The sequence below is a fragment of the Juglans microcarpa x Juglans regia genome, chromosome 5S (genome assembly GCF_004785595.1).
Source record: "Juglans microcarpa x Juglans regia isolate MS1-56 chromosome 5S, Jm3101_v1.0, whole genome shotgun sequence".
NCBI lineage: Eukaryota > Viridiplantae > Streptophyta > Magnoliopsida > Fagales > Juglandaceae > Juglans > Juglans microcarpa x Juglans regia.
In genome coordinates this window covers 20,875,125-20,900,560 of record NC_054603.1, presented here as the reverse complement: position 1 = coordinate 20,900,560, position 25,436 = coordinate 20,875,125, and the positions used below count along the sequence as shown (strand labels likewise).

Below are 25,436 nucleotides of genomic sequence, written 5' to 3'. Positions count from 1 at the left end.
CCCAAGGTGATGAACTAGGTCGAATGAAGCCTTTCTCTAGTGGTTCTTCTATCTGCTCCTTCAGTTCTTTTAGTTCTAGAGGGGCCATACGACAAAGGGCTTAATGGATAGGGGTTGCAGCGGGCTCTAGTTCTATAGTGAACTCGATTTCTCTATCGGGGGGTAATTCGGGTAAATTGTCGGTGAAAACCTTAGGATACTCCTCAACTATAGGTATCCCTTGAATCTCCTTATTACAACCATAATCCTCCATTATGAATATTAAGTAAGCTGTGGCACTACTAGAGATGCACTTCCTTGCCTGTAAAGTTGAAATTAGAGAGGAGGTAGCCTTCACAATCCCTCCCATACAACGGATTTGCCCACCTACGAGTGAATCGAAGATAATCTCCTTGCTCCGACAGTCTATCCTAGCACAATGTTTGGATAGCTAGTTCATTCCAAGTATAATGTCGAACCCTAGTTGGTCAAAGACGATTAAGTCAGATTCCATCAATCTCTCATTCAGGGTTAAAGGGCAGTTTTTCAACATGCAGGTACAAGTGATCTTGCTCCCATCAGGAATTGACACTACTATAGCTTGAGGTAGCGTCTGAGTCGGTAGGTTACACGTGCGTGCGAATGCCGCGGACACAAAGGACCTTGTAGCGCCGGAGTCAAATAAAGCATAGGCCGTATATTCGTATAACGTGATTTTTCTTAAGGTGTAATCAACTACTAAGTACTAAGCATCTATTATAAAAACGGATTTCTAAAGAGGGGTATTTAAAGAAAATACCGGTGATGACTTCTGTCTCTTCTTCCTCGGGTATCTCCTCGTTGATTTCTCCAGGAGTGATGGCGTACACACAAGCTTGAACAGGTGGCCTATGATTGGGCCAATTGTTAGGAGCGTTCTTTCCACCTTATGCATTCTGAGGCACTCCCAAATCATGTCCTGACTGACCGCATCAAAAACATACTCCTAAACCCACTCAACATTCTCCACTGTGATTCTTTCCACACTTCTTGCAAGTAATCAGTGGAGCTATCATAATGCATTTGCCCTTGTTGGCTCCTTGAATGATCCTTCTTTTGGCATTATTCCCTCTTGCCTGGAAGGAAGAAGCCCTTTTTTGCTCCAGGTTAATCTGGGCTGCCACACTTCGTTGCTCTGCTTCAATTATTGCAGCTACATTAACCAACTTCTAGAAATTATTGATACAAAATCCAGTCACGTAACTGCGAATCCTAGGTTGCAGTCCTCCTTGGAACTTCTGGGCTTGCATCTTCTCAATGGCAATCAGGTGTGAAGCAAACCTTCCTAGCTCCATGAACTTTGTAGCATACTGCTCAACTGAGAGATTGCGCTGCACCAACGTGGCAAACTCCTGGGCCTTCTGGGTCTTCATTGACTTCGGGAAGAATCGATTTTCAAACTCCTCCTTGAACCTATGCCAGATCAAAACAGTGATATTGCCCAATTCCCTTATCAAAAGTTGCCTCTTGGTATCCCACCAAATACCGGCTTCACCTTGAACAAATGCCCTGCGTACTGTACCTTCTGCTCCTTAGTACAGCCGTTGATCTCGAAAGTCCTGTCGAGATCCAGTAGCCACTTATTGGCCTTCATGGGTCCCTCAGTCCCCATGAAATTAGGGTATCTGTATATTAAAAACTTCTCGTATGAACACCCTCGGTTCTCCTGCCTCTCAAACTACGGGCATTGATGGTTTTGACTCAGGATCACCTCCTGTTGCTGTTTTATAGTTTCCGTCATCTAACCAATCACGTTCTTCAAGTCACGTCCTCCATCAAAACAATGGTCCTGATCCTGATGAGTATTGGATCCTTAAGGGTTTTTTTTCCCTTCTTTCACGTGTCATGCTGCTTCAGTTCTCCAAATCCTGTGAGGCACGTGTATCAGATCCAACTCTTGCTGCAAGATTCCAAGCCTAGCAAGTCTATAGATTAAATCCTATACTCTGGCATATTATTCCTAAGGACATGTGGGTTTACCCAGAGATGTAACTACTCAGATACCACCCTGTGATGCCCCTAACCTTCGTTTGGGATGGAACAGAGACTTAGAACGTCGGGACATGCAACACAAGGTTACATACCCTATACATGACAGTTTTATGCAATGCATCCTAGTATGCAACTAACAGTATGCAATAATCGCAGTGGAAACAAATGTGGAAAGTATAACTTATGCCAGAACAACTAAAAACATCCCAATTAATTAGTGATCATCAAGTTCAAAGTACCAAATGTAGCATAATCTTGATACAACTAAGGGTCAAAGTCAAATCATCTATTTCATGCGTTCTAAAGCATGAAAGACTTGGGCTATAAATATCAGGATTAAATCTAATCTCCTCTCAAGGTCCGGCTCCTCCTCAATTAGTCGAATTCAACGCTCCATCTACCTCATCCTCCTCGAGACCTGGCACAACTTCTACCATTCCGAGTGGAATGATAATGGTCTTACAAGGGGTGAGATTTACTCAAAATCTCAGTAAGTTAAACAATCAACATGCACAAAAATAAATTAAGCATGAAGAATGATAAATATGCAATGCATGAAATGCAAAAAAATTAGTATGCATGTCTCCCATCTAGATTCCTTAAACTTTTCAGATAAATGGAGACATGTTTTCATTCAATGAACATTTTTACTTCCATTTTTGAAAACATAACTTCATCATAAACTTTCATTATTATTAACAATTCATAATTAACATCATAACTGTGGTAATGTCACAGTTCTCCATATGCACTGTGAGTACCTGTCGGTGACCGTAGTACAACTCATGTTGAGACTACGTTGTCTATAGACTCGTTCTCAATGCATCGTTAAATATAACATAACATCATAATGTGTACACCCACCAACATTAGGTGTCATAACATATTGATTTCGCTTCAGTGTTCCTTAAAAAGAACTCATTCGAAACCCGTTGACTATTATTTGTCAATGTGATTGAGCTGAATTATTGCATATGTTATACACCTAGAACCCATATATTTGAATAATTTCATTACATTATTATTGGTTTTAGATGGAAAAATTGTTAAGATGCATAAATCCGAGTTGTGATTTAAATTGATTTATAACATAGTTTATGCTTAATTTTATAACTTCTGATTTAATTGGGTAATATTTTCTTCCATGCACAACACATTTTTTATAATATATTCTTCCTTTTTATTTTATTTTATTTTATTTATTTTTTATTTCTATTTTTTTCAGGCCAAGAAATGCAAAGCATGAGAAAATAGAAAAGTAAAAATAAGTAGCAGGTTTTTATTTTGGTTTCTCTAAAGCCACACATGCACGCAGGACCCAACATTTTTTTCTCCTGGTGTTTGGATGGAAGCAAGGCAAAGCTCTTTTGGTTCTCTCTCAAAACGCACGTTGGGCAACACACACGAGAAAGGAAAAAGAAAGAAACGCACGCATGCTGCACGAAAAAAAAGGGGCTTTTTCGATTTTGAACGAATAGAGGGCAATGGGGCTTTACACTTTGGTTTGAAGACGTAAAAAGGCACAAGGGACCCAACATATTTTTTTCTTCTTGTTTTTTTTTTTTTTGGACGCAACACAAATAGAGAGCGCCACACATTGAAGAACCTTGAAGGGTCCAACTGCCACTACCCAGTCTCCTCCACTGCCTACCACCTCAATCTCCATTCATTTGGCTTGCTCTTTCCACTCTTTACTATTTATTTAATTTTAGTTTAAAGTTTATAATGTATTTTTGAGATATTTGGCTTAGACCTTTGGACATTTTATTTGCTGTTTATTTACTTGATGTTAGTTATTTTTCTTGCTTCTTTAATCTTCCATTAAATAGACATTACAATTGTTATGGATTGATTTTGACAATTTATGATTTAAATACAAGGATGAAGCCTAGAATTTTGATTTTTGGGCTTTTCAATTTTCAGCTCATATTGCATTAATTATTTTCTAATCTAGCTTAGTTTTGTTAATCTTTTAGTTCCATTGCATATTAGGTTAATTAGGACTTAATTAATTTCGGTTTTATTAATTACTTTTCTGATTAATAGAGATTGTTTAATTAGCTTATTTGGTTTCTTGATTGTTAATTTCAATTTGTTAGTCTCTTATATTTCATTTCGACACTCAAAAAATCTAAAAATATGAATCTAGTTCATGACTAATGCCCTTTTTATTCCTGTTGCACTCTTCCATTCATTGCACATACCACAACTTTTAGTTTCTCTTTGTGAATATTTTCATCATTTTAAACGAGTTTGATTTTAAGCAACTTTCCCTGAGGAGACAATCTAGGAATTTATTGCTAATTATTACACGACATCCTCCTACAGTTGGGACAACCTTCGTGTTGCTCATTTTTTAGTGAGTTACAATGCAGGGGTTACCACTCCATTCTTAAACACTCCAGAGTGGACATAGGAGTTTTACTAGAATAATTCCCCATCCTAGCCTTTGGGGTCATGACAAAAATTATTTTCATGTTATTCTTGAAAAATATTTTTCATGTCATGTGCATATGTGGTAAGCTTTCATGCAAAAATGGTGAAAAATATCACATGTCATGTAAGTATGCACTCAATGTATCATTTAACATGATATTTTATGCTCAAAATGATAATTGAAATATGAATGAAACAATTATCAATAATTCATAAAAAATCTATCAAGGTGTAAGATAGAGGCCAATTTACAAACTTCTTGAGTAATCGAAAAAATGTCGTAGCTGCTGAAATCAAGTGCATACTAAGTTAGGATTAATACTACTATGGATGAGGTTCAAAATCAAAGGCTTCAAAAATGGGTATTTACAATACCCCGAGACTTTCAAAAATTGCGATTAAGGCCCTAATTTTTCACTAATTGCATATGAACTCCAAATTTAACTAAACTTCATGGACTTCATATTTTTGGCATTCTAAAACCATATATACTCTTGGATTTCTAAAAATCAAAGTGGAACTTACTCAAACAGTCCCAACCCGTGGCATGCACTCTAGTTGATGCCTAAGTGTGTTTTAAACTATTGATCCCTATGAATGCATGCATATGAGATTTTTTTTTAATCACAAACAATCACTAAGGTCCTTAATGATATGATGAAGGATAATTCTTGGATAATCAAGTTCATCCCAACACTTAATCATGGTTAAGAATCCTTAATCACCAACTTATTCAAAACCGATGCATGCTTTGATGATCAAAACAAGATAGAATTAAATCCTATCATGGCATGCTTTTAATAAAAAATTAAACATTCCATAATCATTCTAAGACAATAATAAATCATATCAAATCATACTTAAGACATGCTATAGCTAAATTTCCACTTAAAATCATTTAAACATTTAAACCATCCTTAATGACCCAGTTTTGAACTAAGCATGATGTTCTTCTCTAAACTCCACCAAATCTCATGCCCACACATGAAAACAAAGCTTGACATGCAAATTAAGATCAAGAGAAAGAAAACTTACAAATTAAACGACCTTCAAAGCTCTCAAGATAACCTTACTCAAGAACACTTAAGAACTCACCAAAAACCTACTCGGTTTCACTTTATTGCTCTCTAAGGGGGAGAAGTGCTCTCAAGACTCAAGAGAAAGTTTGGAGCTGAAGTATGGAGGAAATGAGAGAGTGAGGGAGGTATTTATAGGTGTTCAAGAGGGTGGAGACGTCGGCTTTAGTTCAAGGGGATTGGTGGAGGTGGGCGGTGTGTAAGAAGCTAAATTTTCCAGATTTGCTTCCATCGGCTTATGTCACCTTGTGCAGGGGGAATAGTGGCCTGAAATCACTATGATTTCCTCCTTATTGTGGCTACAATGGTCCTAAAGAGATGGCCAGGTCATGGGGCATGGTTCAGTTGAAAAACAGTCAAGCAAACCACCTATGCTAACCAGCGGATTCAAGTGGTTTCACTTGGCAGTTTTTGAGCTTCGGTTTTGGGTGGTCTTTGGTGGGAAAAACTGAGTCAAATTTCTTATGATGGCCATGGGGCCTCTTGAGGATTGGGTGGTGATGGAGGTGGAGTGGGGTGGTAGCTCAGCCAAGGCAGATGATTGGTTAAATCTCAACCCAACCGGTTCCCACTCAACTATCCTAAGGGTGCAATCGGTTTGGTTTCTTGGTTTGGTTTGTGAAACCAATTTCGTCCAAGGCTTATTCTGGGTTTGAAGGGGTCTCATGAGTTGTCTAAGGACCATATTACCCTTGAAAAAATGGAACAAGAATATTGGGCCTAAAGGCAAAATAGTCCATGCACTCAAAGGGGATACACATTAGCCAATTGATGAAGTTTTGGGGTTTGATATATCATTTTCCTTAATGACATGTGGGGAGAGTTATCTAGGATATTAGTAAGGTCTAAGTATGATGAAATGGAATAATAAATCAAGAAAATTTTGAGTTAAAAGTTTAAGAAAAGATTAAGACAAAATTAAGTTTCAAAGCATGGCTTAAAGATCACTAACCTCATGTATGTTGATTAATGGTCTTAGCCAACCTTCAAAACTTAATTTGGGCATTTAGGGTATGATATGGGTTTAAGAAAATCCATGATATGGTGTAGTGGGCTTTCAACTTGAATAGTGAAACAAACCCATACATGACTTTGGGCCTTGTGGGCTTAAAAGGGCCAAGTGTGTGGGTTGATGGCTTATGGGCTTGAAAGGGCTTGACTTAGCCTAATTGGGTCATGGGTCAATTCTACACCAAGTTTGGCCCAAAGGCCTTAAGCCTTCCTTATGCTTGGGTCAAAGCTAGCTACGAAGTCTTGAATTCCCTAAGGGCTTGGTTTAAGGCTTCCTGGGCTAGGCCCATGAATGTTCTAAGGTCCTAAAAGCCTCACTAAATTAGCTAATGGGCTATCTTCTCTAATCATTTGCTTAATGATACTAAGTGCCAAGGTTAAGGCTAACCTCACTATCAACATTGATGTTAGTAATAACCCAAAATTAAAAATTTAATCTAGAGCGTTTAAGGGTTAATCCTAATGGTTAATTAGGCAGGGTGTTACACAGGAGTGCTGATTTGACCGGGTCTTAGACGAGTAGTTCTTATCTCATCAGAGCCACCAACCTCTTCAAATCCTCGTTCCCGCCTTCACTGCAGATGACTTTTCTAGCTGCCCTACCATAAGGCGAGACGCTCATCTCCACCTCACGCTAGTATGCACCTGCCAGGACTTCTACAAGGTGCTTGCTCGCCCACATGTTGGACTAGCTGCACTCTGCAGCACCCGCAACTAAGTTCTTCGCCGAACCAATGGAGTGTTCCTCATCTTTTTGTTCACACAAACCCATTGGTGATCCGTCCCCTCTGCGCTCCAACTAGTCAGCAACACCCCTGATATTTTGTTGGGTCTAGGCATGTAAACATAGGTTGAGTACATGGTAAGAGAAATAATTTGCAGCTAAAAAGTAAGGGATTGGTCAGAGACTAATACTAATTTTACCAGAGGCTTACACCATAAGAAAATTCATTCATTAGTAATAAGAATATCTATAAATTATTGTCACTTCTTCTCAAATAATATTATACACCGCCATCAGTTCATATCCAAGTACAACGAGCCGAATATGGTTCGTTGCCTAACCAAAATGTATATCTTAACAAATATATATATAACTTTTATCAGAGACAAGCCTATGTGTCTACAACTCGAGCAGGGTTGATCCTTCTTCCTTGAGAAACTCAGCATGGGCTACATTTGCATCAACATCTACTGCTCCAGTATACGAAATGCAAGTGGGACCACCATAGTGAGACTTCTAAGAAATCTTAGTAGGTTAAAACCCCCAATAGTCCTATTAATGAAAGACAATGACAACTAATATGCATGCATAATTTTATGTAAGTAAATATGTGAACACATATATTTATGCATGGAGAGGAATCACCCTCTTATCAAATCTTATAAAATCCACAATATCTCATCAGATAAATCTCAGTGGGAAGTCACTCAACCTGTTCGACTCGGGGACTCACTCTACCAGGACAACGCGTGAGCTCATTCACCAAATCCAAACCCATCGACTCGAGGAATCACTCAAGCTGGTCCACAAACTCGAAGACAACACACATGATCAACTCGAGGGTTCTCTCTACCAGATCAACTGACTTGAAAACACCACACATAATCAGCCCAGTGAATCTGTCTACCCGTGTAATTAGGTGAGGCCAATATGAAGACGTTCCACCCCAATCATCATAGGGAATCATTCTACCCATATGAAACTCATGGTAATGTGCCATATGAATGGTGGGGGGACTCCTCAATCCGTCCAAGATGATTGACACATAGTAAGACTCAACTCTCAAAAACTACAACATCGTCGATTCGCATCATTCAAGCTCAACATCTCAAATTCACAGCATAAAGATAGACAATAAATATAATGAATAAGATATTTTATTTTCATGTAAAAAGAGGTGAGTTACAAGATATGAAAAGTCTTATCTTACAACATACTCACAAACATTTACCCCGCATTTCAGTACGATTGTAGGAGCTAACCTACCTGAACATTATTTCTATTACTGCAGTAGCACTAGCACCACTCCTTCCATCGCACCCTTTGAAGTCACTTGCACCAGACGTAAGGGCAAACATTTAAAAATCACAAAAGTCAAATTTTGGCTTTTATCCAATGCTTTTTAAACTATGGGAGTGTCAGTCATATCTCTGACATTCGTCTGACTCTAGACATGCTTGAACTGGAGACCTTTGATCTCGTCCATTCATTGCCCTTGGGCCTTTTAGAATGGCAAAAACTGACGAGAACAACATGTGCACGTCCTTTACAATTTACCTTTGGTCAAATCCTAAAGTTTGTCCCCTAATGAGGGTCTCCCAAGTGGTGTTGGACTATACCTCTGAGATCAGACCATATGGCTTGCAGGTTCGTAAGCTTTTTCCGCAGGCTCACACCCCAGGTGTGACATTTCTTATGGAGTGTGGACCTCTGTATACGATAGTTGCTGCCTTTGAGCACCTCTGTGTTGTCTCAAAGAGCTCTCACATTCGTATCAGTCTTATCTTGCGAGCCGTTCTTTTTCCAAAACTACCAATCTCTTTAGCTCCTAGTTCTCACCCTTGTATGATCGGCATAGTTTTTGCTCACGTGGTACAGGGTGAAAAGTCCTTTATCACCCGGTGCTCAACCATATTAGGCAGGCTTTCTATAATGTGCCGCTCACCTTTCTTCTCGGTTTGGCCGCACGTTGTCTGCCCAGCTGCTTCTTCCTCGCCAACCCTTAGCTCATGGGAGGATCTCTTCCTTTGCTTCAACGCAATCCTCACATCTTCCCCTCCTTAACAAGAAATTTTGTCCTTAAAATTTCATGGGGACTATCCCTCAAGATGGAACTTTCTACAAGGGGTATTTCTTTATCACCCAATGTTGGACTGTATTAGCCAAGCTTTCTACAATATATTGCTCGCATTTCTTCTCTATTTGGATGCACATTGTCCATCCAATTGCCTCTTCTTCGCCAGCCCTTAGTTGACGAGAGGATCTCTTCCATTGTTTCGATGCAGTCCTCACAACTAGGAGTGAAGTCATTGTTGTTTCCTTTCTACTATATGTTAAGGAAGTAATAATATGTTCTCAAGATAAAAGAAGATTATTGAGTATGATGATAACTTGCATTTTATCAATAAGAAGATGACCAACATCATATAAGTCTTTTGCAATCAATTATATCTAAAGTACATGATCGCTCACACTTTCATTCTCTTTCATGCAAGTTCTGTTATACTTATCTAACAATAAATATGTATGTAAGTATCAGATCTTAATTCATACTTGCTTTCAATTGCATCCATGATTTCTTTAGCAGTTTCATAGCTTTCGAAAAGAGAAATGATTTCATCATTCATGCAATGTAAAATCAAAACTCTTGCCCCAAGCATTGTGTTCTTCTCATTTATCTCTGGTTCTTATGCCACTTCCACTTTTACTTCCACTTTGACAATTTTCCACATTTTCAAATGATTTTGGTATTGTCAATGTATATAAGGTCTTTTATGGGTTAGAAGAAAAGTTATATGCCTTTTCCAGGGACCTGAAAATTTCTTCCATTTAATCTCTTAATCCTCAATGGATCAATAATTTTCTTTGGTGTCATATATAACAAACCTTAATATTAACAAGAAAAATGTAGAAATAATGTATGTGTTCTATTACAAATATAGAAACACAGTAGTTCAAACTGTGAAAATTAACTGATAACTTAAAAATAATAACCCTTGAATTTGATTCAAGGTAATTGCTTAGAAATTCTCCTATTGTACGTCAAAGTGGAAAGGGCAAACTTCTGTGCATGAGCCCCATGTCATAGGTTCGATTCTCCCTGGGATCAAACTACAATTTAAGTGGGAGGCCATGTCGGTGGGTTGTTGTGCTAATCTCTTTAAGGGTTTAGGTTCTATGGGTAAGCCTAAGGGCTCTGCTGTGAGGTGGTTCCCCCATCATAAAAGAAGTTAGGAAAATATGATCCTAAAAAATTAATGGTGAATTGTCAAGTATTTTATCCAGTATGAATTTCCATTTAGGCTTGTGGAGCATGAGGCATTTGTCGAACTTGTGTCTAATTTAGAGCCAAGGTACAAATTGTATTCCTAGACCATTTTGCAAAAGGATTGTATTAATTTATGTAATGAAGAGCAACAAAAATTCCTTCGTTGAACTGTTAAATAGTTCTTTTAAATATCGATATATGGACGTCGATGCAAAATATGAATTATATGTGTTACATGTCATTTCATTGATCAAAATTGAGTCTTGGACAAGAAAAGATGTAGGTTTTTCCATATTCCTAATCACAAGGGTGAGACCAATGCTTGGATGTTAGAGTCCAGCATGATTGGTTAGGAGATTGACCGACTTGTTACCATCACTGTAGATAATGCATCTTCTAGTGATGTCACTATTGATCATGTGAGAAGGAACATAAAACATAAGGAGTTCATCATTATGGGGGCACATTTCTGCACATGCATTGTGTTGCACATGTTAAACATCATTGTATGTGATGGTTGGAAAGATATATATGATGCAGTAACCAATATAATTGTGCAAAGTGGCTGAATATTGAGTGTGGGAAAATGGTGTCTAGATGTTTCTACTAGATGGAACTCAACATACCTAATGTCAGGTGTTGCTAGAAATTATGAAAACTTTTATGCTTATGAATATGGAGGATTCATTACTTTTGATACCTAAGTCTGAGGATTGGCAAAGTGTTCGGATATTTATAAAGTTTCTAAAAGTTTTTTATGATAACGTCTTGAAAATCTCTAGTTAATTGTACATGAGAACAACTATACAATTTCAACAACTTTATATGATTGAGCACAGTTTGAACAAGATGTATAAGAGTGATGATGGTAAGTTGATGAGCATGACGTCTAATATGAAGATTAAGTTTGAGAAATATTAAGGGAGCACTAATAGGATGAATATGATTATGTAGTTTTTGTCCTTGACCCTCAATTCAAGATTAAGTCCATGGCATTTTGGTTTAAAAGGTTCGGAGGGATTGAGTATGGAGATAAAATTGAGGCCAAAGTGAGATTGCTCTTGAATCGTTTGATTGAGCAATATCACAAGTTTAATGGGCTAAGTAGTGGAAGATCAAATGTGGCCCAAGGAAGTTCCAGTGCTACTTCCTCAAGTTTTATTGGTGATAAATCGGACTCTAGACCAATACTTTGAGGAGGAAAATAGTATGGTATTTGGTTTGGAGGTGTATAGGTATTTTGCCGGATGGGATTGAACCAAAGACACCCAAGTTTGAAATTTTGCCTTGGTGGAAGAAAATTCGTATAAATATGCTATCTTTGCAGAGATTGCACGTGATGTATTTGTCATCCCTATTTTTACTGTTGCATCCGAGTGTGCATTCAACATTGGTGGACATGTATTGGACCCATATAGAAGCTCATTGGTGCCAAAGACTGTGCAAGCCTCAATCTGCACTCAAAACTGTTAAGGGAACAAACTAATTAATATTCAAGAATCGGAGGAGTATGTAGAAGATATTGACATCGAAGGAAAATATTTTTCTATGTTAGTTTTAATTTCTATTACTAATTTATCCATTTAACTTAATCTCTTCATTTGTTCATTGTGATGATCAAGTATCATTTATATTTAATATGACAGTCACATCATATAGCTCTTTGTCAAATTAGACGGATGATTCAAGAATCATTTAATAAGAGTGTGACATGTTTTGTGGGGATATTTTTCTTGTATAGAAAGGTTGAAGCAAAGAATATAAAGCCTTTTTAACTATTTTTAGGCTAGTTTCAATTCGTGTCGCAACTGTCCGTATGTCATTTTTTGGGTTTATTTTAGCAAAGAATTTTTTTTTTAAAATAATTTGTTTCCGGCATTCAAATTATTAATGTTATTACTTTTATGCAGTTACTAATGACATAGTTAAACTGTAAGTCCCATATTGTTTATTGGATATAATGAATAATATAATCTGAATTGGTGAATATGAGTTGGGGCTGTAAGAGAATGTCCATACGTCGAAGGCATTATATCCTCCCCACATATGTGGCTTGCCCCTCTCTTAGAGTGTTACAAATTATATCAGAGCCTATTTCGACTAGAAATGTGGGACTTGAGTCATTCTACCTACAAGGACATTGAAAATTTAAGAGGAAGAATTAACTAGTCCTTTTGGAATATTGGCCCAATGTGGCTTGGGGCGGGAGCTTGACACCACTTTTGACATTAGAATTAATAATGCAAGTAGGAACTTTCAATGTGCCCCGTTTGACCATATCTGTGGCACAAATCAGAAACTCGTTCATACTTCAAATATATCCATGTCCAGCGAAGTCATGGGAGTGGTGAGAGGTTACAGGATCAGATTGTTGCATACTTATTTGAAGCATATCTCGAACTTGGTAGGTTTGACAGAAGGCGATATCTTGGTGGGTTCAAATTGGAGGGGATTTCTTTGGGGAATGGGTTAAGATTCGGTGATTCTTGTAAAAGTTGATGTTTAAAATGTGTTATATATTTGGTAGAGGTGGTACTGCTCGAGATACGCACAAGCTAGGTTGGTGTTTATGATCAATGCCTTGAGCCTTGTGATCCGAATAGTTGTGGAGATTTTAGTTGAAAGAGGAAATTGATTGATGGGTTTCAGTTTCATGCTAATGGCAGGGTAGTTGCTTGCTGGGTGTGGGTTTCACCGAGTCAGGTGTTAGGTGTTTGACATTGCTAAAACTACCAGAAAAGATTTTTTTGGGGGTGTTTTGACTGATCTTCATCTTGGAACCTAATATTTTATACTTCATTGGAACCTATTTGGCGACGTGTAGTACAAATCAGAGAGTTTTTCATACTTCAATTGAGTCCATGTCTGGGTTGAGCTTGTGCGTCATAGACCGACTTGGGGGCAGGGGATCTTCAACATTGATATTTAAGGCCTAGTTTTCTCAATATTTACAGAATACCTGAGAATATATCATTACCCAAACGCAACCTTACTTCGACCTTACGTATCTTGTGGTGCTGACTATAATCAACTTCAAGCAGCCTTATACCCAAAAGGGCTACTTACGAGGGTTTATTTTATGGATAGGGAGTTCAGGGGGCACTTCCATTTAGTCCATTGACATGATTGACTAGAGCTTGAAGCTCTGAGTCGGTCTCCTATTTTGGTAAAGGGGGATGATGCAGCTAGATGAATCGTAGTCTCGGATGATAGGTTCTGTGCGTGGGTTTGAGGAAATGATTTTGCCCACCACAAGCTAAGTGTTGTACGATTGTGTGCAACTTGTGGATCTGGTTCACGTATGAAAGGATATGAATAATTCAACTATCATCCCTACAAACCACATTTCACTTATTTTAATTTTTTTTTCCTTTTTCTTATAACAAGTATGTAGTATATGGATAATTCGTAGAACTCAATTAATTTAACAAAAATAAAATAAAATAATAAATAATAAAAATAAAAAATAATAATTTTAAAATATATAAAGTGTGTGATGTGAGATGATGAATAGCATTCTTCGAAAGATATTCCAAATCTATTCTGTTTTATTATGTACTTGTAAATACTCTTATGCACCGATGCATTTTGCATACTTATTTCATTCAAAACTCATCATTTGATTTAATCTTCTTCTTTAAATCTACATAAGGAGACAGGTACGGACCAAAGACATCAAACAGGGCATCACATATAACGTGCATGCGTATTAAAGGACAACTGTCCCCAGTAGTCCTGAAAATAGGAGGTTCAATGTTGATCATCAACGTTTTAGGTTTAGGATACAAAGTTGCCATCGGTTTATGAAAATTACATGCCATACCAACAACCAGAATTTCCAATCTACCTCCCTTGTGTACTGCACTGATTGAAATATTTAGAGCACCACAAACACCACATGACAACATGAAGTATTGACGTGAAAACACGCACATAACACACAAGTTAATGGTTTAACTACAAACCACCTGATTATTGTAATGGGTATTACGTTATATGCTAGAAGTCAAAGCCAACAATTTCAAATTTCTTGCTTATTGATAGGTACCAATGAGGCAGACAATGCACAATATCACTGCCATTGACACTTTGTCGGCCATCGTGGTCCAAATAACTCCAATCTTAGCCAGGGGGCCAGTTCATTTGTCGTCCCCCAAGGAGGTGGATGTGAAGGTGATAAACCGATTGACCTGCAAAAAGACAACCTCATCCCCACTATAAAGCTGAACTACGATATACTTGAGAAATACAAAACTGAAATCCCACAATATCAGAACTAATGTTTAGAAGAAATTTCAGGTGGTGACAAAGGATAAAGAACACGAACATCCATTTGGCCCATCATTAATCACAACCCTGAAGCCATCATCCAGGCCTTCCTGCTTGGCAACAAGCTTGGCAGTGTAAAGAAGGCGGCCAAGAATCTCAAAGTGCCGCTCCTCAGCCTGGTAAACAAAGCCAATATCATAAAACTAGTTCTAGATGTTTGCCTCTTTTTTTTTTTTTTGATAGGTTGATGTTTGCCTCTTTTTTAACAAACCGGTGCAAGGGTTTATATATTTTCATTTGGTACAGCACGTCAATGAAGGACACAAATGAATCACCTTGATCAAAAATCAATGTGATGCACCACAAGCTGATTAAAAACATATTCAAATAAACAAATGAATAGACATACAAATTGCATGGCATAACAATTCACCTTAATGGGCAAGGATATACAAAATGCTCAACCAAACCTATACCAGAAAAAAGATCATCCCATGCCTATTTATATCCATAGCATATCCTTGCTTATCAAAAAAAATATCCATAGCATATCCTTTTTTTTTTTTTTTATATATAAGTATATATCCATAGCATATCCCTAGCTTGCTTGCTGCGAAATTCCAATTAAGTAAAAAGTTGAGGCAGAAAAGGTTTCAAAGCATATTTCAAACCTAATTCTTAGAATGCACAGGCACTAGCAAGTATAATCTGCAAGACACAGTAAATTCATGCAAATTATAAAACTCTATCTGGCATCCATTTTCAGGTAAAGAATTTTATCCAATGAACAGTAGCGAATTTACCAATCCATTCAACCTTGCAACAAATAGTTTGTCTTTCCTGATTTTGACATATAAATACTGACATAATTTGTACCCACAAGAAAACAAAACGTAACTCCTAGATATGCGACATGGCCATTTACGTGCTATTATACATCAAAGAAACTGACATGTAAATAACTTTACAAAAATGGAAAGCATGCTTATAATTTCATATGATATTTACGAAAAGGATTGCTCATAATTTTTATATTGCTTAGCTAATGAACCTGAAATTCTTTATGCAAGCAGAAAAGTGTTAGGACTAGGCAGACACGTGTTACTTTTCCTCCATTGTAAGGAACGCCAACTGACAAATCATAGATGTATTACACAGGCCTAATATTAATCAGTGCCCTCCAGTAACCAATTTCAAATTGTAAGGGAGTGAACTAGAAGGTCCAATACCAATAACTAAAACAATCTTTTAAGCTTGAAACTTTAGGCCATGCTTCAAGCTACTTAAAGAAAGGAGAAAAATAAAAGAACTAGCTGATTGAAGTAAATTCCCAAGAGATGAATTGACAGAGTGGTATTAGATGCAAGGTCTCAAGAGGAGAAAAAGGGAGAAAACGATGTCTTTAGTTAAGTTAGTTTTCTAACTAGGAACTGCATTAGACGAGAGGAAATTGTCGCATCTGTCCTGTCATTTCCTCCATGCTAAAGTGCAAAGCATAGTTGATAACTGATGTCTGAGAAAGCCACAAAAATATACCTTGGATAGTCCAGTCAACCCATCCTTCACTTTAGGAATGATTAGTATGTGTGTGGGAGCCTGGGGAGATATGTCCCTAAAAGCAAGGACCTGCCAAAATGAGACCTTATGGTAAGATTAACAGCTATCGCAGGACCACTAAACCATCAAATGTATCATAAAGGGGAACATAGTTTTATAAAATATTTCGATTACTTATTCAAAAAATATAAGGCATAGCCCAAGTACACAAGAACTATACAAGAGGAATGCATAACTAGTAGTAGGAAAAAAGACAAGAAAATTGTGAATTTTTTTACAAGTACGAGTAAATTTATTGATACGAGTGAAATAGGCATCGCCTGTGTACACAGAAAGTATACAAAAGAACAGCTAAATACATTCTAAGATCAAGAGATTAAAGACAAGAAGTCATGCACATTGTTTCCATTAAGTACAATGGCTAAAAACCAAAGCATTAAAGTGTGTATAAAAAAATTCTGCAGCTCCACCATTGTATGCTCTCTATCTTCAAAACACCGCTTGTTTCTTTCCGACCAAATACACCACATGATGCACAACGGAATCATCTTCCACATTGCTGCCACTTGAGGACAGCCTTGAATCTCCTTCCAACAGACCAATAAATCCACCACCCTCAAAGGCATAACCCAAGTGACGTCGACTCTTCTAAAGATCTCATCCCACAGCACCCTTGTCACCTCACAATGCAATAGTAAGTGGTCCACTAATTCTCCATTCTTTTTACACAAATAGCACCAATCCATCACAACGCAGCCCCTCTTTCTCAAGTTGTCCGTAGTCTATATCTTCCCAAGAGCAGCAGTCCATACAAAGAAGGCCACTTTAGAAGGCACACGAGACCTCCAAATAGACTTCCAAGGGAAATGTGCATTAGTTTGTGATATCAATATTTTGTAATATGCCCTGACCATTTATTGCTGCCATTAACCCTCCACTGCATCTTATCCCCCTGTGCTGTGGTGAAATTGTGAAAATTAAACCCATAACAATCTATAAAAGTAGTCCAAAGGAACAAGGTGCATTTAAAAAGTAAGTTTTAAGCTTCTCCATCATCTGCTCCCAATCCTAAAAATTTCCATCATTTCTTTTCCTCCAAATACACACCATACCAAACAGCTAAGAACCATCTTCCACTCTGCTTCACTTTGTACGCTGCCATATAACCCTCTCCAATTGGAAAAGAGGTCTACTATCCTTCTGGGCATAACCAAGTCAACCCAACTCAACTGAAAAAAAGTCATTCCATAAAGCACTGATAATCTGACAATGGAGTAAAATTCGGTCTATAGTTTCCTGCTCATTTTGCACATACAGCAGAAATTCATCACAATGATATGACATTTCCTTATCTACAAAAATAATATGGCGTTTTCTTAAATTGTCCACGGTGAGGATCTTCATAATGAGGTTGGCCAAGCAAATAACGCAACTTTCAGAGGCAACTTAGAACACCAAATATTCCTCCAGTTACTATATAAGGGTATAAGACCAAGACCTTATAGAAAGATAGGATAGTAAACTTCCCTTCCTTGGTAGGGGTCCAAAGAATCTTATTTGCATCTCCAAGCCTTCATCTAGTAAATAACAAGAGATTGAAGAACTCTATGAAGGCATAAACCACTCAATCATGAGCCGCTTAAAAAAAGTAATATTGCCACAGGAGAACTCCAATAGATTAGCCATTGAAGTCTCCTGCGCATGAATGATACTATACACCTCTGGAAAAGCTTTCTTGAGGACCATGCCTCCACACTATATAAGTCATGCCAGAATCTAGTCCTACAGCCATCCATCTCAACTCTAGTCTGATTAGAAAACAACTCCCATCCCCTCCTGATATTTTTCCATGACCACCACCCTATGTGACTCATATACCTCATTTAAATACCACCCATCCCAAGCACAACTAAATTTAGAGTCCACCATGACTTTTCACAAGGCCTCCCTCTCATGATGGAAACGCCAAAGCCACATCCCTACGGGAGCACAATTGAACAAAAGCAAGTTCAAACTCCCAAACTGCCCATAGAAATCAAGCTGAACACATTATCCCAGTTGTAAAAGTTGAACTCTTCATCGAGCACGCTCTGTAAAAAATTCTTGTGTAGCTTCTCTATTTGATTGGCCACACTAATGAAAAGGGGCAACAAGGACACGAAATATGCATAAAAATTACTGAAGGTACAGTTCATCAGAGTGATCCTACCAACCTTAAGACAAATACATTCCCTTTCGACCAACCAATAGGCACTTTAATCTTCAAACTCACACTATCCAAGATAGACTTGGCCTTGAAAGAGGCTCCAAAGGGAGGACAAACTATCCCTGTTAGAAACATTACTCATATGAACTATCTTTGATTTATCCACATTCACTTTCAACCCAGAGACTGCTTCAAAATATAGGAAAAGGGCACTCAAAAGGCAGTGGTTAGCCAAGTTCACCACATAATATGGGGTGAATATCAGGTTATCATCCACAGACAATAGATGTGAAATGTTAGCACACCAAAATATTGGCACCCAAAGAAGAGGCAAAGAGAAAACTTCCACAACCACCAGTTGATAGAATTTTGTCAAGAGCCTCCATGACAATAACAAAACATAACAAGAACAACAGATCTCCTTGTCTCAAATCAGGAAGAGCTACTAAAGATGCCAAAGAAAGTTTCATTCACTAATATAGAAAAGGCACAAAGAGATACATGTACTACCCAAGATCGCCAATTTCTCCAAAACCACATCTCTTGAGCAAATAATGAAATCCCAATTAATATGCTCATAAGCCTTCACGTCTAATTTGCAAAGCACCCCTGGCTCACCTAGGTTGAGCCTACTATACAATCATTCACCATCTATAAGCACAAAGTCTAAGATTTGTCTACCTTTGAAAAAAAAATACATTTTGTGACTTTAAAATAATCTCTCAACAGCCCAAATCAACCAATTTGAAGGGATTTGGCAATTATTTATATACCCAATTCACAAGGAATGATGGGGCGAAAGTCATTAACATCCACTGCCCCAACTTTTTTAGGAATGAGGGCTATGAAGGTGGCATTAAGGAGAAGTTTGTATTCGCAACCCATCTTAACTCATTTCAACTCATCTCAACTCATCTCACTACTATTCATTACTATTCATCAACTTTAACTCACAAATATCACTACTATTCACAACTCATCTCAACTCATCTCAACTCATCTTCGAATCTAAACGACACCTAAGGCTTTGCTCAAACTTACTATCGGTACTAAATTCTTAAAATACATTCATAATGTCTTCTTTATCATGGATCAGACTTTTTACCACTTTATGAACCTCACTTTCTTCAAATGGCATCTCAAGCCACATGGCCATCTCTTCCTCTAAAAATTCCAGTACTAATCCTTCATGTTTGGACCTCCAAGCAAACCACTCAGAAAACAGATGCTCATAATATTGCGCAATGTGATCCTTAAAATCTTAAGAAAATAGACATGTGTTCATCAGATCCTCTACATGTTTTGTTCATAAAATCTTAGTGGTAAACATTTTATTCAGAAGGAAAAAACAGTAAACAAAAAGTTACCAAATAACTTAGGAAAAAAGGGAAATATATCAGCTAAAGCAATTAAAAATATTGGCTCTTCATTTACCATCCCCTCCGATTAAGTGAAACCATTTGATAGCTAACCACATTTGGTAAGATCGCATTTTCAAATTCGTTGTAAGTGAATTCATAGACTATAGAAATGCAGTTTTCTCGGAAAAGTGAAAGCCAAAATCACAAAGAATTGACATGGTTATTGCTTTGTTTACCAAGAAATATAGGCTAAGCAAAAGCATTCTATTTTCCCTCACACATGGGTTCAAATTATGTGTGAATGTGAGGAGAAAGAAGTGAATCCTGTAATGTATAGGAAATATGAGAAGTAATAGTTTGGAGAAAAAGAAAGATAAGCTATTTGACATACAGAAGTTTACAAACAAATAGAAAATAAAAAAAAAAAAGTGAATCCTTTAACGTATAGGAAATATGAGAAGTAATAGTTTGGTGCATGACTTCCTCTCTTTATTCTCTTGATCTTAGAATGTATTTAGGTGTTCTTTTGTATACTTCCTGTGTACTCAGGCTATGCCTATTTCATTCGTATTAATATATTTACTCTTACTTATCAAAAAAAAAAAGAAGTAATAGTTTGGAGAAAAAGAAAAATAAGCTATTTGACATACAGAAGTTTACAAACAAATTTCTTTAGAAAATAATGTAATTCTTTTATTCTTCTAGCTGTGCTGAGCACAATCAATCCAAAGTGACTTGAACGTGCAATAGGAGATTCGGATTAATGTGTGATGCTACAGTGCTCAATAAACAATGGCCATCTGCATATAATTCAATTCCTTATAATATTTAATTATGATGAGTCAATTTTAGAATAGAGAATCACTGTAACTCAAAAGTTGCTATTGGACTTTTGGAAGTCGGCGACACTTAATACCTAATCTGATTAAAAACCAAAGTGTATTCTAGAAGCTCCACCTGTCACTAGAAACAATGATTATACATTTTTTTAAGACATTGAAAAATAAAGTCTAGTAATATCAAATCTGACACCAAAAAAGGGCAAAACTTCAAGAATACAAGATCATTTGAACAATCAGCCTTGAAAAGTTATTTGCTCACCAATGAGATCTAGTTTGATTGGCATCTTTTCTCCCTATAAGTACAGGATGCGGCGTGCGACATTGGGTTCAAAAATTCATCAGGTGAGTGTTTTACTTACCAATCCAAAAAATGAAAACAAAAATACAGCCGCTAAAGCAAAAGTGTCAATTTATCCAACCAAAGACATAATTAGGTCAAAGCATTTTTATTTCTTTATTTTGGTAAGTTTACCACTGAAAAAAGAAAGACATACAACAAATCCCAACAAACTGATCAGGGTTGCCTAAACCCTAATGGTGATAACTGCCCAAAGGCACCTGGAATAGATCCTCCAACAACCCAAGAGATTGGCCAGAAATCTAAGCACTAGGCTCTTATACAATACAGCCAAACCAAACTCTCACAAACTCAGAGGACATGACATGCCATTAGTTATACAAAAAAAATTAAAAATTAAAAAAATAAAATAAATCTCAGAGGACAGGCCATCCAACAAATGAGTAACACAAGTACATCCAGCTAACCAGACAATCACCCTTCAGCCTCTTAAAGCTTTAAAAACAGTATTAGACTAAGGAGGCTCCACAGGGCCCAAAAGCTCTGATCATTCCTGTGTCAACCGCTTCCCAGATTTTATGATGACCACATCATAAAAAACACAAAGTGAACCAACTAAATAACACTAACATAGACATTCAAAATGAATCTATAACACTTCTATGCTGCTAAAGAGCAGCCTTCTCTATTTCTAATATAGTTGAAGGAGATCCCCATATATACAGCTACAGTTCCATTGAAACAACAAACTTTTACCAAAAATGATGACGGGAAAAGTATATGAACAAGGTCTTACCTTATCGTCCTCATATACAACCTTGGATGGAATTTCCTTATTAATGATCTTGTCAAATCTGCACATTAAATGAAGCAAAGTGATTAATTGAAGATTGATATGCTAATGAAGTTTAAGATTAATTATCAAAATTTAACATCTATTGTGCAGATCATGAAAAATAAAAGGTGCAACTTATTGAAGCAAGTTGGGAAACCTATAAATGATTTGAGTCCCAATTTAACAACAGCACTAAAATATTCAAATAACTGTTAGTCGAGTGATCCAAAGCTTAGACCAATATGGGCATTTACTTATTTATTTTATTTATATAATGTAAGTAAACCCAGGAAATAACACAAATGGTTTAATTCTGATATAAAGTTTGCAATTCAAAGTAATACCCAATATTCTCAAAGCCCTTGCTATTGTTTTGGGTACACACTCACCCTTGAGTCTTTTGAGCATAACCGGATTGGAGCTATACCAAACATATTAATGCAATCCCAAAGATTCCTCCATTAATGCCTTGTAATGCCCCAGTAAGTCCCACATTGGTTGGGTGAAGTATGATAAAAGTGCATTAATGCCAACATCAGTTTCTTACTACATAGAACCAAACTTCATACTAATTTCAAAGAGCTTCAACTATGACCTTGGCTAGTCCTTTTGAAGTATAATTTTAGATGTGGCTTGCACTTTTCTTGGATCGTTACAAATAATATCAGAGTCAACTGAGTAATAGCATGTGAAACTGGGTTGCTCATCACAACATGGGTCCTGAATAATGATGTTATAGATTTTAGTGGGCGGATAAAGGAAGATTAAGTGTCAAATCCATATTAGTTTCTTACTAGGTGGAATTGAGCTCTGCAATGATTTCAAGAAACTTCAGTTGTAATATTATCTAGTCCTTTTGGAGTACAAGTCTCACATTGGTTGGATGAAAATAAGGTGAAGATACATTTAGTGCTACATTTGGGTCTTGATGAGGATATTCAGATTTGAGTGAGATATGATAAAGATGGGTAAAATATGATAAAATGTATTGATTGTCAAGTCTCATATTCATTGTTTACTAGCTGGAAATGAGCTTTATAACAATTCCAAAGAACTTCAATTAAAAGTTTGACAAGTATTTTAGGAGAATAACAAGTATGAATTAAACTTTTCTTGTGACGTTACATGCCCCAGTTGAATCTAAAGCCAACCTTAAGAAACGAATCTTACGGTGTAATTTAGATCCGAAGGAAAATATAATTCAAGAATCCCATGCATTAAGAAGGAAAACCAAAGGACAAAGGCATATAATGATCGATCATTCTGAAGATCTAAAATAATTGGTCTTCATCACATCCTGGTGGTGAACTACAATAAATCGCAAACAACTCATCCATGAAGATGAAAAAGTACCGATTCACTCACAAAAAGTGCTCGTTATCTCTTAATCACAAAAGTAGTATTTGGTCAGTCAAAACCCCCCATATGCATACGACATCGTCTAAACATCATACAGTTAACAAATGGAAAACACAGAAGGAAAAGAACGACTGCATGAGGAAAAAGCGCCATTTTTTTTTTCAGATTAGTGGCCTATTAAAATGTGCAACCCGGTGCCTAATCAGAATTGCATACAAAAGATTAGAAAAAAATAATGGAGATAAACCAAGTAAACGGAGGGAGAAGTCGAGGGGGAAAAAAAAGGGTTACATGGTGGGAGAATCAGAGGGAACGGCTGCAAGAGCAGCTTCTTTCTCGGAAGCCATTGGAGACAGGTGAGAATTCAAGAGAGCGAGTCGGCTACTTATGCTTTCATCACTCATCAGCTCTCTTTATCCCTTTGCTCCCTTTTTAAAGTCCCCGAAACCCCAACGGGTACTCTTTTTTGTTCTACGCAGAAGTAAGTCAGAACCGATTCTCATCCCTCTCTCCTGGAGCCTCTTTTCCACTCTGGCCAATAGGGCATCGCCACACCATTTCTGAGTATTTGCTCTATTCATTTCGGCCAATCAATATATTTTAAAAAATATTTCAAGTCAAAGCCTAGTTGAAGCAGCACATACACACGTGACACTCTTGTGACTGGCATTTCATTCAAAGATATGCTAGGTACAGTCCGCTTAAGCAGTCCCCGCATACGCCACTGTTTGTCGTTTGTCCAAATCAACTTGGTCGAAAGAGGAAATTGACCTCCTTTGCTTTAAGCCTTTGACGAAGACAATAGAAGGAATTCAAAATAGAATTCACTTTGCCGCTTCTATTCATCCCGCGTGACCCAGATTTTTCCTCTACCACTTGCATTGTTTTCACTGACCTCCACCACCAGCGTTGTATTCATCTCCTCCACCACCACCAGTCGGTAACGTCCTCCACCACCATCAGCCGGTAACAACAATCGAGGGTTCCAAGAAAATCGTTTTGCCGCTAGGAGCCCCACGTGACCCAATTTTTTTGTCTCATTCACCATCGGCGTTGTGCTAATCTACTCCACCATTGCCGTCGTGCTCAACTCCTCCACCAACATTAGCCTGTAACGAGGATCGAGGCTACCGAGCAAATCTGTTTGCCGCTAGCAGCCCCGTGCAACCCAGATTTTTTTTTTTCTCCTCCATCACCGGCGTTGTGCTAATCTCCCCCACCACCGCCGTCGTGCTCAACTCCTCCACCACCGGTGTTGTGCAAATCGGTTTGCCTCTAGTTGCTCTGCTCTCATTGTTATTACCTGGTTTCAGTTTCGGCTTTAATAATCCATCTGCACGTACTAGCTTTGCTTGCTTATTATTAAGTTCATCAATTTATCTTTTTTGCCTGATGAGAAGTAAGTATGGCGTTGTCTTCTAAGGGAACTAGCTAGATTCATCTGAATTTAGATTTCAAGGTCATCATTTGGCTAAGCAAAAAAAAAAAAAAGTTAGCAAAAAAAATTTAGATTTCAATGTAAATTTTGTTTTTCCTTATGCATTAGTGTTTGATATTGTTGATTTATTTTGTAAAGTGAATTAGAGGAGCAACATGAGATGACATAGTTTGTTTGTGTTTTCTTGGGGCTGTGTAGATGAAGAATAAGTTTTAGTTGTGATTGGTGGATTGCTTTTTGTGACTCTGGGTGTTCCTACCCATTGTTATTACCAGATTATTAAACATGTTCAGCACTATATATTCAGGAATAGGTTATGATTCTCTTTACTACTAATTTTTTATCTTGAATTGGCTGAATGTTTGCATAGAGGTAGGTCCATTTTGGTAGACAATTCGATGGAGAAAGGGGAAGAAAGTACAAGGCCTACCAGCAGTGCTACAAGGCTTGCCAGCACTACTGCAATGACACAGGTATTCTTTTCCCATCCAAAAGCCATGTTATCGGTGTCATTTATAATTTGGTGATAAATCATTATTCGATATTGTTTCAGGAAATACTAAGACCATTTTATCCATATTGGTCAGCATATAACAGCTATATGCATGGTTATCATGAGATGATGCCACCTACATTTTTCCCACCGTTTGCTCCTCGTCCAAATTCCGACACTTATTCATGGAGAAACGAGGTGATAAACTTTATGATTCGAAAGTTTCTATATTTAAATCAATTTTGTGAATGAC

General features: G+C 37.3%; 2 protein-coding genes across 2 annotated transcripts in view; one reads left to right on the top strand and one right to left on the bottom strand.

The window, feature by feature from the left end:
* Positions 1-3,325: 3,325 nt before the first annotated feature.
* The window catches only part of LOC121267407, a 22,698-nt gene continuing 587 nt past the window's right edge, over positions 3,326-25,436 (top strand). Inside the window, exons 1-5 of the mRNA XM_041171271.1 lie at positions 3,326-3,347; positions 16,633-16,637; positions 24,410-24,519; positions 25,067-25,163; positions 25,244-25,381. Of these exons, the coding sequence (XP_041027205.1) occupies positions 25,089-25,163; positions 25,244-25,381 (213 nt within the window). The 5' untranslated portion in view covers positions 3,326-3,347; positions 16,633-16,637; positions 24,410-24,519; positions 25,067-25,088. The remainder of the gene's footprint in view (positions 3,348-16,632; positions 16,638-24,409; positions 24,520-25,066; positions 25,164-25,243; positions 25,382-25,436) is intronic.
* On the bottom strand, positions 14,282-23,813 carry LOC121267408 (14 kDa zinc-binding protein). The gene is made up of 5 exons (XM_041171272.1): positions 23,544-23,813; positions 21,855-21,912; positions 16,331-16,420; positions 14,853-14,970; positions 14,282-14,715 (listed from the first exon to the last, which is right to left on the bottom strand). Exons 1-5 carry the CDS (start codon positions 23,654-23,656, stop codon positions 14,648-14,650), a joined length of 447 nt encoding a protein of 148 aa, XP_041027206.1. The 5' UTR covers positions 23,657-23,813; the 3' UTR covers positions 14,282-14,647.